General features: G+C 31.5%; 2 protein-coding genes across 5 annotated transcripts in view; one reads left to right on the top strand and one right to left on the bottom strand.

Annotated features, from left to right (window-relative positions):
- Nucleotides 1-6,701, top strand: part of LOC148235761 (putative ATP-dependent DNA helicase HFM1) — a 34,786-nt gene extending 28,085 nt beyond the window's left edge. Inside the window, exons 14-20 of the mRNA XM_088183831.1 lie at nt 4,768-4,910; nt 4,976-5,160; nt 5,403-5,638; nt 5,707-5,936; nt 6,001-6,107; nt 6,183-6,454; nt 6,523-6,701. Coding sequence (XP_088039957.1) covers nt 4,768-4,910; nt 4,976-5,160; nt 5,403-5,460 — 386 coding nt within the window. The 3' untranslated portion in view covers nt 5,461-5,638; nt 5,707-5,936; nt 6,001-6,107; nt 6,183-6,454; nt 6,523-6,701. The remainder of the gene's footprint in view (nt 1-4,767; nt 4,911-4,975; nt 5,161-5,402; nt 5,639-5,706; nt 5,937-6,000; nt 6,108-6,182; nt 6,455-6,522) is intronic.
- A 2,277-nt stretch (nt 6,702-8,978) lies between these two features.
- Nucleotides 8,979-15,765, bottom strand: LOC148235760 (protein Loquacious-like). Of its 4 annotated transcripts, none has more exons than XM_088183832.1 (7): nt 15,626-15,765; nt 12,220-12,257; nt 11,960-12,154; nt 11,748-11,901; nt 11,291-11,682; nt 11,058-11,204; nt 8,979-10,715 (listed from the first exon to the last, which is right to left on the bottom strand). In XM_088183832.1, exons 2-7 carry the CDS (start codon nt 12,220-12,222, stop codon nt 10,467-10,469), a joined length of 1,140 nt encoding a protein of 379 aa, XP_088039958.1. In that variant the 5' UTR covers nt 12,223-12,257; nt 15,626-15,765; the 3' UTR covers nt 8,979-10,466. The 4 variants fall into 4 exon arrangements, with proteins under 4 accessions (XP_088039958.1, XP_088039960.1, XP_088039961.1 ...); XM_088183834.1 differs by having other exon boundaries at nt 11,160-11,204; XM_088183835.1 differs by lacking the exon at nt 12,220-12,257.
- Nucleotides 15,766-17,398: the final 1,633 nt, after the last annotated feature.

Raw genomic sequence — 17,398 nt, 5'->3', positions numbered from 1 at the left:
ACGGCAATTTCCCAACATCCGCTTTATTCCGTTTGTTCCAAAACATTGCGCAAACCAGTTGCGCAGCCACAAACCATTTTCTCGGCCGTTCGACCTTTTTTCCCCTAAACGTCCCGCCGCGTAGGATTGCGCAGTTTTCCCGCAATTACGCGTCAAAGTTCAAGTATACTACGATACAAACGCAAACGACCTCACACACGTTGCGATCGATGTTATTTATGGTCATGTTTTTTATTCAATCGACTTTTGCTGCAATTAAACGCATCGTGCGCTTTGTTTGCGCACACTCGAGATAAAAGCTTTTTGAATGACAATCGAATGACTCGGCGACTCACAAAGGACAACTCGCTTTTAAACGTTTTTGTGAAAAAATCCTTAATGAATTTTTTAAATGTTTGTCTGGTAAACCGGGGGCAAATAGACATAAATTAATTTATTTTGGTTTCAGGTCGTTTAATATGAATATAAATGAATGCATCACATAATAGATGAATCGGTAATATAAAATTACTTATTATTTAATATATTTTTAGTTTTATTACCTATCTTATATAGTTGACAAGTGTACAGTTTCGAATTATACATTCCATAGAGCGAAGATGTTGCTAATTTTACCGATTTTCGAATCACCGTTACGCAGATACAGTCTAACAAGATCTTTATCAGACAATAACAAAGAGTCTTGTTCCTCCCCGAATCATCGATATTGACCAGACGATCGAAAACTGAATCAAGAAGGGACGTTAGGTATTTTCCATTCTTTATTTATTACCACTTCACTTTTGACTTGAAATAAACAATACTTCAACCGAACTTGCAGACGATCCTTAAATGCCCGAGAAAGCTTTATTTCGGCCGTCCAAAATTCCCAGGAGTGTAACCAGATCTTCGTCATGACTAGGAGATTACAAAGATGTAGTAGTGCACATCGTGAACGTTTTTAATATTATACTCATAAACTTTTATTTTACTGAAAGTAAATGCCGGACCGTGCAGTATAAAAGTTTGGGATATTTACTAATAACCGTTTGGTTTGATGTGCGATTGAAACTGAAAGTCGAATATAATGTCCATTAAACCTCGCTTCTCCCTGAACTGTATCATTATTCAAGCATTGCCCTTGCACTCGCTGTTCATTTTAACACATTTTTTGTGAGCATCATCAACGCGCAATATACAAATCGCACATCATAGGTCGTGTAAGAATGTTTTTATCTGAATCGACAGCTGAACTGTGATGATACTCAAGGTGTTCTCGATGCTAAATGTGAATTAATTCTCATTGTTTCTTCGGGCGCGTGAAACGTGAAGGTCTCTTCTTACTCTTTAAGTCCCGTCTTCCGTTGTTTGGCGTTGTATCGATTGTATCTGTATCTAAAGTTAATACCGATAATACCACATACAACTGTGCAAATATTTTGATTTACATTTATTACATTTATAAACTGCTGCGCCCTACTGAATTTTTATATTATTTTCAACTTTAATTCTATTTTGATTACAGTCAAATGCGACTTAAATTTCGCCAAATAGTTTATATTTACTATACATAATGTACATTGCGTTTAGAGTACGTTTTAGAATACTTTGTTCAAATAGCGTTACCGTTAGATTTTTACTGAAATATTCATATTATAGAATAATTACCATACAAAAAAATATATTCAGCTGTAGAGGACGTTAAACTTACTTTTTTATACATATTTTTTATTACATAATTTTTTAATAAAATTATATGTATTCATTAATTTTATTATTTATTAGTATACTATTTCTTATATCACTATTATCGCGTCTATTTATGGTTTACGTTATTCTCTTAATATTATAATTACATTTAATTTACTTATAATTGGAGCAAAATTTGGTCTAGCTAGCTAGAACTAATTAACAATAAGGATAATAAGGATTAATATTTTAAATTTATTTTTACATGCCATGTTATATTTTTATTTCTAAAAACTCGGCTGTGCCAAAAGGAACAAATAATATTTTACTGATGCTTGTTTTTTAAGACATTATATTATATGCTAACAATTTTTCAATAATCTATTAAAACGATTACTGATTCACCATCTCTATAATATAATTAAGATTCGTTATGTGAATTAACTTCCGTAAATCATTTACCGTTCATTATTAATAAACAGCATTGTTCTAACATTTTTCTTGCAATATGCACTTACGAATGCTTAGGACATTTGAGGATATTGAAATTTCTAAATTCAAAGCATGGCTATGACAAAGACAGTGGACAGCATTTACAGTTTTTTTTTAAATTTCTTTTGTGGCTCCTAATTTTTTGAATATCATTACTGAGCATCCATTCGTTCCAATACCAAAACAAAAATCAATAATCAAACCAAATTCTTTCAATATTTTTATAACCAATTCTTCGAGAAGATTCACACTCAATTTTGGTTCCTGTCCAACTCCACAATAAACTTTACGAAATCCTCATACTCATTCTTACATTAACGTACGATAACACTATTGAAAATTGCGCTAATGTCTGGTTTCGTCAAATAGTACTGAAAAATAATTTACTTTTCTAATACGACTTAAAATAACTTGTTTAATCACGTCTCCACGTGCCTCAATCAGTTGATGTATGTATGTGTAGTCTTACTAATATAAATGGCAATCGAATTTCAATTTTTAAGATAAGATGCAAGAACAAAGTTATCAGCATCTGTACTTCAAAAGCTCTTAGAAATTTATTTTGTTCTGCAATGGATTTTCGTTACCTTCCGTATCAATTCTTTCATTATCACACTTACCGTGAAAAGCTATATTTTGTGACCCATCAGAAGGATGGTTTTGATAATAGTAACCGTTCGCGGTTATCTTCGATTGCTTTCAACCTATTACCAAATTCCAACAGAATTAATTAAATTTTTAATATATTTCCAAGGATCATCAATTTTTTTAGAGAGGTTAGAACGTGCAGTTTAATAAGTCAACTTTGTAAGTTTTAATATCCTAAATTAATAGCAGATTTCTGAGATACTAAGATCCATTGACAACATTCCAATTCTACTACTATTGATAAAACTAAATATGTAGATGTCCAACAGCCTCTACCATTCAGCGTATCTACACAAACGTCATCTGTAGGGTTAATCACATCATTGCATGTCTTCGATGATGCAATGAAGAAGGCACCTGGCGAATGCGCCTATAAATACTTAACCTATTATGACACACATTCGTCCGTAGTGTTATATGCGCTACTTAGCGGCACGACTCGCCATTTTTCCCCAGTCTTATTGTCATCACGTTTCGTTTTTGCGCAATTCGCGCCGATCGACGCGCGTAATTCAATTTCGCCCGCTCAGTTAGAAAAATTGCCAGATCGCCGACTCGTCGAAATTATTTATTGCGTGTTACCACACTGTCGGCGGGTGGATGCGCAATCAAAATCCGGCAAAATCGTGTGAAAATACCGGACCATTCAATTCAAATGAACCCCGTCCGTCGAAAGGTTGCGTTGGCACAACATTGCACACACATACATACTTGTTTATACACACATCTAAATGCAGGGTGTTTCCGAAGAAAGTTGCGCAACTTGGCCGCAGATTATTCGCCGAAACAATGCACATAATTTCCAAAAAAATCTAATCTAAAAATGCATACAATCTAGTGTGTAAGTAAGTGTAATGGATAAACATTCTTTGCATCTACTCGTTCTCATAATTAGTGACCTCGGCGTGAACCACAAAAATCATTCTATGGTTCATAATGAACGTCTGAAAATAATATGAATAAGTTCCGGTCTAGCTATCACTTTAGACAAAATCAAAACTATCTTAAAAAATAGTGTTTTGGATTGACTAGTTCTTACTTAGACAATTTTTAAAAAGTCTACTTACATTAAAAATTTTAAGAAAAAATAATAAAACTTCTTGCGACGCAATAAAATGGTAACTAATGAAAAATATGTTGTTAAAAATAAATGATCCTTGTTTACGGGCACAATTTATTCTAAGCAACTGAATACAAGCTGTAAATCGAACGTAATAAAAGGCGTAGCGAATATGAAGGGCGAACTCAACAAATGCAAACACAAAATTATTTAAATATTTCAGAATATTATTACGAAATAAAAAATAAATTTTTTCATTAGCACATAAATATTGAATTTTCTTTTAACTATTAGATTGATTATAGCGGATCTGTCCGTCGCGGGTGCCTGGCGGATAAATCCGATCGTGTGTGGTGAGAAAAGAAAAATTTGTCTGTCCGCTGTCCGTGCTCAAAACGAACGGATCGGACACGCAGATTCGCCATTTCTGCTCATCTTTACTAATTTGCGCCAAAGTTGCCATCGGTAAAGGTCTAAAATAAGATTTTAGTTTTATTACTTTATGACCCATCGGTCCCTTAATATTATTACCGTTGAAAATGTATTTTTTGACATTTTTTTATCAAAGACAGTTAGACATCGTATATTGTAAATTAAATTCGAGTGTTAAAAATAATTGTAAACCGTGTAATTAATTATTGTTTTGTCGCCAATCACCATTAGTTATTTTTCTAGTACTGTAGGAATAGGGCTTCATAATATGCTTTAGTTGAAATGCAGAGTCCGAGTTCAGACAGATTGCGTGTGCGACGAAGCTCGGACAGATCTGTCCTGGTGTCTGTCGGACAGATCTGTGCGTGTGTGCTTAGCTTATGAATAAGTCGCAATATTTTGTCATTGGTAAACTTCTTGAATTTTATATACTACATAATAATTAAAAGATAAATTAATTTTTTCAGAAATTTGTGTAAAATGGATCAACGCATTGGCCAGAGCAGGACTTCTTATCATGGATGACGATACACGTGTAAAATCAACCGAAGCTGGTGTTCTCATGGCCACTCATTGTTTAGACTTTGACACAATGAAACTAATCTTAAAAGTATTCACCTTTAAATATCATATAAAATTATATTTGTCAATCCTTAATAATGAAAAAATATATAGATTAAAGGCAAAGAGTCAATGAACGATCTTTTGAAGCTCGTTAGCGAATGTCACGAATTTGAAGATATTGTCTTACGTGCCAGTGAAAAGAGATGTTTGAACCAATTGAACAAGAACACCCGAAATCCATCAAACAGATTCCCTTTGCCAGGAAAAATACAAACAAAACACATGAAAGCCAATTGGTATGTCTCGATTATAAAACTATTTTTAAAGCCTAGACCTTTTAATCCTAAATCCAATTTTAGCATCATCCAAGCCATCTTTGGCAACTTACCCATATTTGATCCCTCTCTGACTCAAGAATCCATTAGAATAATGAGAACTGGTGAAAATATAATTAAATGTAATGTCATTTATATAATCAGATATCAATCTATAATATTGAATACATATTAATTGATTATATGTATTTGTTTTATATTAGGCATTGTTGCATACGTGACGCGTCCATCTTCAATAAACAGCAGCGCACCAATTTATAAATCTATTCTCAACGCTATTACCTTAGCTAAATGCTTTGCTGCAAAAATGTGGGAAAACAGTTTGTATGTATCAAGACAATTAACTGGAATTGGTCCAGCATTTGCCTCTCTATTAGTATCTTCTGGAAAGACGTCGTTTGATATAATACGACAGAGTAATCCGCGTGATCTTGAAAGAGTATACCTATTAATTTACATATGTATGCATAATATGTATATATATACTATAATGACATATTTTTTTAGATTATAAACAAAGGTCCTCCAGCTGGTAACAATATCATCAAACAAGTTATTCTGTTGCCTTTATATGTGATCAATTTACAATTGGAACAAAATAGAATGTTACATTTAAGTGTTTCGGTAAACAATTACGACGAATTTAAAGATAATATTTCAACTACTGGAATTACACACAAATTGTCATTAATTGTTGGTGATTCTGAAAATAATTTATTATTATTTACAATAGTACAGTAAGAATCTTATGATATATGATATACATTATTTGAAATGTTAATTATATTCTTTTTATTTCAGAGATAAACATCTTTTTAATATGCCTAATGCAACAATTAATAGGAAGATTCATCTAAAGCTGTTATCGGCTCACACCGTGTTTGCCCATTGCATTAGTAACAATTGGGGTGTGTATCTTATAAATTATTTTTTTCTATAGTTCTCTGATTGGTATATAAGATTCGTATTTTACTCGGTTACAGTTGGAATCGATGTTATAGCCACTATCAATGTCAAAGAATCACATTCAAAAGTTATTCCTAGTCCACTACAAAGAGATATAAGAGATTTTATATCCAAGTCATTTATGGATAAAAATGGAAATAAAAGTAATTCTATCAATAATGGCTTTAATGATGAATTATATGATTTTTTATTTGATGATGTCATAGAAGAATCGCAAAATAATGATAAGAAACCAAAGAAAAGAGTCACTGATAAACTTAATGTACGAAAAAATAAAAAATCCAAGAAAGTAAGTAAATTTTTATAAAATTGAAGTAAGTTATTTATATCTAAATTGTGTTAATATTTTTTTTGCAGATAAATAATGAAATTCAAGAAACTGATGCAGATAAGACACTCATTAACGATCTCAGTTTTTCTTGTAATTCAAACCAAAATGAAGAAATTAATAGTATAAATTTATGCGAAACTACGCATATTCAATTAGAAGATAATAAACGCGCACTTTCAGTAGAAACGCCTAATCGAGCCAAAAAGATACAGAAAACACTAAGCTCATTATGGAAAAATAAAAAAAATGTGTTTGAACATGAATATGACAATCAAATAATTGAAGAATTTTCAGAATCTGAGTTTATGAGTTCTTTTAATTCGGAACCCATTGAGTTGGAAAAATCAGATCATGAAGATTATAATTTTGTTGAAGAACATATTGATGATAATGATAAAAATTCAGTTTGCATAGAAAATATTATTGAGCTGAGTGAAGATAATATCAATGAGAAAATTTCGCAAGAAATGAATAAGCTAGAACAATTAAGAAATGATTCAGTTGAGAATCAAACTATAGAACTAAATGAAGAGATTAATAAAGTAGAACAATCTAGTATGGATTTAGTTGCAAATCAATTTAACGATGACAATAGTCTTAATGATTTGATCTCTCAGGAAATTAATAAACTAGAAGAATCTAGTAAAGATTTAAATACATATGAATCACAATTGATGGTTGATACTAATTTCAATGATTTGATTTCTCATGAGATTAATAAATTAAAACAATCAAACAAGGACGTAATGAATCAATCGCAAGAATGTATTGATATTAATTCTGAAGAAATTTACGAACTAGAGCAAACGGATTTAAACTCAATCGCAAATCACTCACAAGAATATATAACTGAAATATCCCAATATTTAGTTGAAGAAATTGGAGAAAAAATAGATCATTCCAATCAAAATTCTGATATGGTTAATAATAGCCATAAAATTGAAGAAATAAACACAAATTCCAGATCGTCAGTTTTAAATGAAATTGATAAAAATATTGTTGATTTTATAAACAATGGATCTATAAAATGGAGCGATCCTCTCATTGTGGATGACAATGTAAAGAGTACAAGAAATTTGGGAGACTTACACACAAATGTCGATTCTAAAACTAATAAAGCAATTCAAGTCAATGATGACTTAATTTGGAAGAATTTTGCATTATTAGACAACATGGAAGAAACACCTGAGAATAATAAAAGTATCATTCAAAACATATACAATCAAAATTATGTTTCCAGCATAAATATAAAAACTTCCGAAGGGCTTGATGACAATGATGATGTAATTTGGAAAGATTGCCCATTATTAGATAATCTCGATTTCGATGAAATACTTCCAGAGATTAATAAAAGGCAAAGTAATACTGAAAAAATAAATTCTAAGTTTAGATTTAAGCAAAACCATGTTTTAAATGCAAACTTTGAAAGTTCTGAAATTAAAAAAAATAATAATGACGCTTCATTGTTTGAAAATCTAATATTCGATAATGATCTATCTAGAAAAAGTAACAAACAAGGCTCGAACACAATGCCAGAAGTATCTAATTTGTCAGTGCCATTAAATGATGGCAAACAACCAAGAAGTATAAAAAATGATATTCAAAGAACTTTATTTAAGCATTCAAAAATTTATAAGAACAATTTGAATATTTTACAATCAAAGTATGATCATAATTTTAAGATTATCATCTCTAATCTTTGTATATTAAAATAGGTTTATTTTTTAGAGTAGACGATTCAGCAGGCTTAAGTGAGGAACCGCAAACAGCCGACGCAGTAATTATTAAGGCATCTAAAAAACGTCCTTCCATTTGTAATATTTTCACATACAATAACGAAAATGATATCGCCAAGTATTATTTGGATGAAAATATTCAGGATTCTAATGATCATATTGTCGAAGAAAACGTCGTTGAAGAAGTCGGCATCGAAACAAATACATCTTCACCTGAAGTTATACTCTTTGATAAAGAATTGCAAGGAAATATTTTAGATCCACAATGGGTTTTAACTAATGCTTATAAAAATTATCAAAGTTCAAACAAGTCTGAATTGAACGAATCCAAATTTGACAAGTCAACGACGGATCGATTCAATGTATCAAATTCTTACAAGTCAAAGTATAAGTATAAATTAGATGAATTTAAATTTGGAAGGTCAACAAGGCGATTAAATGACATGTCAGATTCTGAGATTGATAATGTTTTGTCGCTGCCTTTCGATAACGAAGCAATTGTTTTAAATGGATCGCAATACTCGAGGTTTAGTGATCGATATTCACAAATGACACAAAGTTATACTTTAGGAATTGAATCGCCGTCAAGCTCTCAACCGTTCACTATAGATAGCATAAGACAATTTTCAAAAACTCCAAAAAATAAATTGAAACCAATGAAGAGAATGCGTTACAGTTAAACTAGAATATTAAGTGTTATATTTTTATGATTAGCTTAGGTACAAGTTAAAATAATTAGACACGTGTTTAGTTCAAAGCGAACATTTATTGCAATGAGATATTAGATAAGTATTACGCATCTATGACATAATAAATGCATTATTTGCATTTAAGTACACAGAAAAATATACTGAGTCACAATGTTATACTAAATAAAACTTATAGTAAGTATATATGTGCACTACTGGTTACTATAAAGCTAAACAAAAAAGTAAGGAACATTTGTCGAATGTATGTTATATATAAATTAGTATGAAACATAGAGACAATACTTATCTACTATTTATTGAATATTCATAAATCTGATACAGACGTATCTTGTTTAATATTTGAAATGCTTAAATTACTTTTTATTTTTGACATTATAATAATGTGATTATAATATTGAACACATAAAAACATTTAATTATATTTCACGCAACACTACATTAAATATGATATGTGCAATGTTGTAAAATTTACATTTGTTGTATAAAATTGTAATTGATAAATTAATAAATATATCAAATATAGTTTTTTGCATTACACCCATTAAACAAGACTCATCTATATGCGTTTGTATATTTACAACATCAAAATTAATAATATCAACACCGAGATGGATCAACATTAAGATAAGACAAATCGAAGCGACAATGTCAACTGTAGTGCAATTCTGTCTTAGTTATAATGACTGATTAAACTGGCCGTCCAACTAAACGTACAACTCGAACAGTCGCATTTAATGAAATGAATACAACCTCTATACTTTGCATTAAAATAATGCACATTTTCGTAGACAAGGCATGACGCAACTCCAACACGCCACAATCTGAGTCATTCACATTGAAAACGTTTAAATGTGGTGAATATGATAATAATCAAAAGCATTATATACATATACTTACACATTATTAAATTAACGTCATGCAATGATTAACACTAATTCGAATATTATATGTGGCACATTTGTCACATCAAAATTTGGAATATCGACGATTTAGATTCCAAGCTTTATAAAATTCCACTAATTCTATGCAAAGTATAGCTTGTATGACTTATTTACTCGACTCTGTAATTATTTGGATCACTTTTATGATTTATTTCTCTGTAGGGTAACAATGTAAAATAAATATTCAAAAGTCGTATTTTTACCGAGTATGATTTTTTCTTTGAATCTACTATTAACATCTGTATCAAATGTTGCCTTTGTATTATATAAAAGCCAGGGTTTTACAAAGGTAAAACAAAGGTAAAATTTAGCACAGAAATTAATAATAGGTTGAATGAAAAAAATCATACTCTTTAAAAATACGATGTTCTTATGTATCAACCTTATACAAAGGAACCAAACAATAAAGGGATCCATGGCCTTGTGGTGTAGTTTAAAATTTATAACAATACGACTTGTTTCAGTCATACAATGTTTAAGTGCTGACTGCCTTTTAATAGCATGTATAATCTGTAAATTTGGAAGTAGTCATTTAATTAATTATACGTTAGCTGTTATGAGGTTTACGAGTTGGCTATTTATATCACTTTTTGGTCATGATCTTTAAGTATTCTAAGGCGTTCTGCGCAGCAGAACCCTGAGCCTCTTTGCTGTTCTTGCCGGCTCCATAGCACACAGCTACAGGCAATGTTGAGAGCTGCACTAGACATTGGCACTTGTTTGTTATCGACTTTTCTTCAATCTCGACATATGTCACCTCAAAGTTCTGCTCGGCAGCAATCTCTTGTAGATACTTCACGTAGTTGAAATCTTTGGTATTTAATGGAGTGACCTGAAAGATTTTATAATTTTTAATATAAATGTCTATATATACAATTAGTTGTTATACTTATTCAAATAAAAGTATTGGTAAGTAATTTCAACACTTAGCTAAATAAGCAGTCTCCAAACGACTAATTTTACCTATTTATATTTTTCAATCGACGCAATTCACCCTAAAAAATATTTATAAGTAACCACCAATACCACAAACATGACATACTAGGTATCCCAAGATATATTAATTTTAAACTATATGCTACTCCTTAATTTATGTATATCTGTCCTTCATTAAGATAAACATTTCGAACACCTCATGTCTATAAATAAATTATTTTTAAAACCGTATATGTACCTGCAGCTTAGCTAAAACAGGTCCGATAGTCTGCTTTAGATGCTTGTGGAATTGGGCTACTTTGTGGCTATGGCTTGTGGTCAACGTAGATATTTTACTGACCTTCATATCAGCGTACCTAGCAGCCGCATTAGCACCCTTTTGACCCTGCCACAAATAAAATTTGTACGTTATAATTATAATCAAAATTTAAATCACAAAGTAAAAAACTAAATCATTTGACTCGTATTGACCTCATCTTCGCCTCTCTCTCCCTTGTTCTCTTGCAAAAATTGCCACATATTATGAGCTGCCTGTCGCTTGGCTACTTTCTTGCTTTTGCCTTTACCGACTTCTCTAAAATTCTTTAGCACGCAAGCGACAGTGAACATCCGTTCATGTGGAGTTCCATTTCCACCAGTGTCTTCTTGTTCAGTGACATACCTCGGCGGAGGCATGAACCGCTTCATGCACATCTCTTGAAGCCAACCGATGGGGTTGGATTCGTAAGGCCCATCCGAGTTATTATCGTTCGATCCAGGTCCGTTACTACTACCGTCAACCTGAGCCTCTCCTGCTAACTTATCCAATAGCATTTTAGCTGCCTTGTGTTTGGCTTGTTTCTTGGAACGTCCAGTGCCGATTGCTAAAAACAGTAAAAAAATATACAATACAAATAAAAAAGCAAAACAATTATAAACCTAGACATACCGACGACATCTGAAACAGTGACTCTGTAACGGAATATTGGTTCATGAATCAGTCCCTCTATTTGTACCAATTCGTACTTTGGTAAAGTACCTCTGCTCACCAAGAGCTCCTGCAGGACCGACACGGGTGTTTTCGTATGTAATGACGGCATCACCTAAACGAACAACATTCAAATGAAGATGATAAAACTTGAAAGTGGGACTATAACATACTTGTTTGGCAGCTTCTAGAATGGATAAGTTATCTATGGGGACGTTTCGGTGACGATTGGGTGTCACTCTTCTGTAGCCCATTGTGTGGTTTGAATGGCCATGATTTGGGATTGCGTGGTTAGGGGGGCACCCATGTTGCACCGATGGGCCGTGACTTGGTGGCGGTCCGTTAGTAACTGGCACATGTCCAGCTATCTGTAAACAGTAATTTTTATTTATATGAAGATTAAGTTAATGTACTTATTATTTATATTCTTTACCATTATTAACAGTGAATCAAAATAAGGATTTCCTCAATCTGAAACAAAGTAATAACAACTCATAATTTTGAATTATAAGTGAAATATTTGATTCTGACCAACACTTCAGACCGTGGGCTAAATAATGCAACCCAAATGTATTTGCGAAAATCAGGACAAAAACTTTTTTTAAATAATCATAACTTTTTTATTAGTCAAAGTGCTACAATATTTTAATGATAGTTCTTTTGTATTAAAAATGGTAAAATCAGTAAAAAGGAAACTGTAGATTGCTTATCAATAAAATAATAAATAAATTTGTGTTGGGCGCATGGCCTACACAAAGGGAAGGGGGGACTGGCAGGGCCCGGGAGCCCGACATCGATCGATTTTATAAAATTATTTTGTCACTATTTGTTACGAGATCGATTAGTTTTGTTTGTCTTTGTACTTCGGAATTAATTCGACTTGAAGTAACTTGTCTGTGTACATGATATGACCGAAGTTCTTAGAATTCGTTTGTCGCAATTTCAGAAAGGTTCACCTTTGTTATTAATTTTGTAAATATGTTTACGCTTATCTTAAAAACAGATGTGCATTTCCATTTTTGTGAAGATCATATTTATTGTTTTGATTCGCAAGTTTGTATTATATTGCAAACTTAAAAATGACTATAAGTGTATTTTAATTAAGAAATATACATTGTTTTCATATTATCGTGAACTATTATGTAATAAAGGAGAATTGAAATTCACAATGGTTATTCTAATCTGAATTTAAAAACTTAGAGAATACAAATGTGCAGTTTTGGTGAAACACATTTACGGGAATCATCTTTTTTCTTTACTAATTTCGGAACATGTGCATATTTTTTTCTATGTATGTTTTTATCAACTTTTGCATTTATTCATTTTGAGAAGAACTGAAGAGAAGACTTTTAACAATGCTATTTGTTCAAATTAAAAAATGCAAGTGTTCACCACAACAAATTTATCTACGGTAAGTAAATCTTATTTAAATAAAAAATTATTGTTTCTTCTCATTTCCCTTAAATAATATAATACTATTTTAATCTTAAACAGATGTGCGAATTCACGAAACTATATAAGTCTGTATTTCATAATCCATTAGATTTTTGGACGGAGCGAAGAGTGGAATTTTTATCAACGATTTGGATATTGCTGAGTTTATTCAGCTACAATTTTAATTTCAAGTCAGATTATTTTATTATTTAGATAACAAGATCTACAGCTAGAAATTATAATACAACACTACATGTTGTCTCTGCCAAACAAATGAAAATCACATTTCCTTATAGATTTTAATGAGTAAATCACGTCTATTACATTCTTTTTCACATTTGATTCTAGTTTTTAAAAAAACTTTCAATAAAAAATCCAGTGTTGATCATACGAAATTGACGATTTTCTGAGTTTTTGATCATTACTTATTATTATATGTACACACCAGCATAATTGGCAGAACAGAAAAAATGACCGATAAACCTAATTAAACACTCTAATCAAAGAAATTCTGTAATTACACTTAATTATTCATTATAAATTATTTCCTATCATAATGTTTGACATTTATGATAAAAAAATTAACTTCTATATAAAAATCTAAATTTTTGGAATTTTAAAATAATCAAGGAAAAATAGAAAAAATACCTGACCGCATTCACTAGATACTTTTTTTTCAAAAAATTTAATCCAAAATAAGAAATATGTTAAAAAACGAGTTTTCATACTTATTTCCTCGTGTTCCGTTAGATATGCCGGTGTTTATATTTAAGAGAAAAAAATTAAATTAAATGGAATTAAAATTCATCAAATTATTTTTAAGATATTAATATCATGCAAATGGATCAATAACAACTCAACTAAAATCTTTTTATTTCGAAAATAAGTTGTTTTTAAAAGATAAAAACAACTTATTTTCGAAATAAAAAGATGTTTCTTATACTTTGTAAACTAAATAAATCCGAAACATTATGATACATATCTAAAATATGCATATGTAAGTTTTATAGCACTTTATAATCAGGTTGATTATAATGTAATGAGTAATTGTTTATTTTTTGGTAAAAATAGTTTATTATTATTTTTCACTCGGAAGAGGAAAAACTTCAATGCAAAAGAGAGTTAAAAGATTCTCAAGGTCGTCAATACATGGCAAATTTCAGATTAGAAAATAAAGAGAATATAACATTTGCTGCCGACCGTAATGAAAGCCGTAATAATGATAACTGCCGCATTGAGGTCCAATTAGAAAATCAATTGCAAATGGATTCGCAAGTTCAAAACTCAATTGAAGAAGAAGTCAATATTACACGTGGACTTGCTACTGAAGAATAAAACAGAAGTGAAGAATGACTTTGAAAAATCATGATGCAATCGATGATTTAGATACAGATTCGATTGCCAACTCTAATATAAAATATGATGGCCCTGGTACTTGGCACAAACATTTGGCTTTCAAGAATTCCTAAGTATTCCACGCGAATAGGGAACAGAAAAGAAACTCTTTACTGTCTACCATATAAAATGTTTGGCAATCAAAATAATATAAATTTAAGCAATTTATCTAAAAATGAATTATCACCCAGAAATAACCCTTGGAAAAAGTTTCAACGATATTTTGCTGAAAATAAGAAACAATAGTTAAAAAGACATGGCATCGATAAACATTTATGATATGACCAAATGGAAGGTCAATTTTACAAATTATATTTATCATCTCGAGGTATAGCTTTAGTTTTTCGGATATATACTACAAAATCCTAAGCATCATTCGTTGAAAAAGGTAGATTCTACCCGTCCCGTTGGTTAGCATCAGCGAACATGAAGGGTAAGTATTAGTTGACTTAATACATTCGTCACAGTAAATATTAAGTTCATCATGTGTGTTTTTTGTGGTAAAACACAAACTGAAAAGTACAAATAAAAGCTAATGGTACAAAGCCGGTGGTGGTTATTCACAACAGCTTAATGAAACCTGAATGATGTGTGATTACGCAACTAAGATTAAGCAATAGCCAAGCCAACATACTTGCATCAACTGACTTGTTTTATGATTTTATCGTCATTCGCTACTCAAGCTTGTTCGTTGCCGGCATAAACAATCTACCGTTAAGAACACAAAAAATGTAGTCATTTCCCTAATTTTGTTCTTGTTACAATAGTAATAAGAAATGATGTCAACAACAAAAAGTATGTAATCGATTATTGACGTTTGACAAGAGCCGGCATTGGATCGATAGCAAAACGGTAATAAAACACATAAGGTGTTGATGTATCCATATGAAACATGAATTAACGGGGTTCGCGATCTGCACCGTACTAATCACAGAATCATCATAGGTACATATCGCCACGAAGCGTCGAAATGGCGGCCGGTGGGACGTATGTGGGCGTTAGAAACTTACGCTTTAAGTCGATTTAATCGCGATGAGTCCGAGGTGAGAACGAGATGGGTTTATCGATAGATCCGGTGCGGTTTAGGGAATAAAAGGACTACCCTCACCACCCCAGATGTTCCTACCGGCACAACGCAGTTTAGGGATGTGCCGAACGTTCGTTACTCGTGCGACCGTTACTAATCGTCGAACAGCACTAACGTCAAATAAATAACAATTTATTAAGCAGTATGATGACAGAGATGCTAAACATGCGACCCACCGAGCAATTTACTTCATTTATAACAACAAAAAAACAAATATTTAATCAAAATATTTTTAAAAATGATATTTTTTTTAAATATATGTTTTAACAATAATTCTTATCTTATCAAAAAATATATTTATTAAAGGTTAAACTGTTTTTGGATTAACGATTATTTTTCATTACTCGTAAAGACGATCTTCTCTTGCGTTCTTCACACTTATTGCATATTCTATTGTGAATAATTTTGGGGAGTATTTTAAGAAATAATGGAGCTTATCGAGCTTATCCATCTATATTAGGGCTGTCTAACAAGTCGGTCGATCAGGAAACATCGTGTGGGAGCCTATTTATTTATTTATTCATTCTTTATGGCCAAAACTTAGCGGCACTCTGGTAGCACTGACTGACGACGACGGGGACAGCACTTTTTTTGGCTCGTATCATTTCATAATTTTTTTAGGTTGGGTAATGCAATCTCGAATTTCATTTACGGATTTTTTAAGTCTAATTATCGAGAGTAAAAATTAAATGACCCATATTTTGGTTAATCTTTTTACTTAGTAAAATTAATATAGCGTAAGTGTGCTAGCTTATTAATATTTCAGTTAAAAAACAATTTATTAAATAGCACAAAAATATTATAATTTAAATACTTTGATCGGACAATAACTTTTTATATTGTACTATTTTGAATAATAATCATAAAACTTAGTTACGATTTATTTATTGAAATGTGTACAAGAAAAAAATTATTTACAATTCACAGAAAATAAATGACATAGTCTTAGGCATAAATAGTATAGGAAGGTAAATATAATGATGTTTTTAGGTAATTTTTCGTCCAATATTTTTGACAGCGCATGCAACATCGGTAATATCGTCTGATAATATTATTTCTTTTGTTTATTTTATTTTTAACCTCTTAATTATTGACTTCGCTTGAAAGAGTGCTTCAAATAATCTGCAATATCACCTGCATCTATTGTAGTTTCTGTCGTAGGATCGTATGGTGTGAATAACTTCTTTAAATAAGCTATATAGGTATTGTTCTTTTCATTATCACTTCTAGCCCATTTATTGTTTACGTTTCTATTTGATGGCGAGTATTTTATGGGTTGCTATAGCTTCTTCGTAGCTTTCCACAGAGTATAATCGTTGCTTTTTACGGCCGACGTGTTCTTCAAGTAATTTTGAATAGAATAATTTTTTAAGGTGTTTAATTGGGTCTTTTGTTATTTAACGGCTTTATTGAATTTTGTTTTGTCGCTTGGTAATCTTGAATGTTACCACTTTTGGTGTAGCTTACGTTTTCCTACTATTTTTAGATTAGGTGTGGCCAGCGGCGTAGGCTAAGGGAGGGCGGAGGGGGCGGACCGCCCCGGGCGGCACTTGCTTGGGGGCGGCATATTCGCGACGGAATCGTCTAGTGTGGTTCTTAATTCTGAATGCACTAAAATATATATAAATCCACGAATAACAATAGCTTAATATTAACCAATTTATTATTTTGAGAAATGATGATTTTATGACCATGC

This window comes from Plectrocnemia conspersa, unplaced genomic scaffold (genome assembly GCF_051122295.1).
Source record: "Plectrocnemia conspersa isolate PC_06_02 unplaced genomic scaffold, ASM5112229v1 ptg000004l, whole genome shotgun sequence".
Lineage (NCBI taxonomy): Eukaryota > Metazoa > Arthropoda > Insecta > Trichoptera > Polycentropodidae > Plectrocnemia > Plectrocnemia conspersa.
This window is presented reverse-complemented; position numbering and strand designations above follow the sequence as displayed.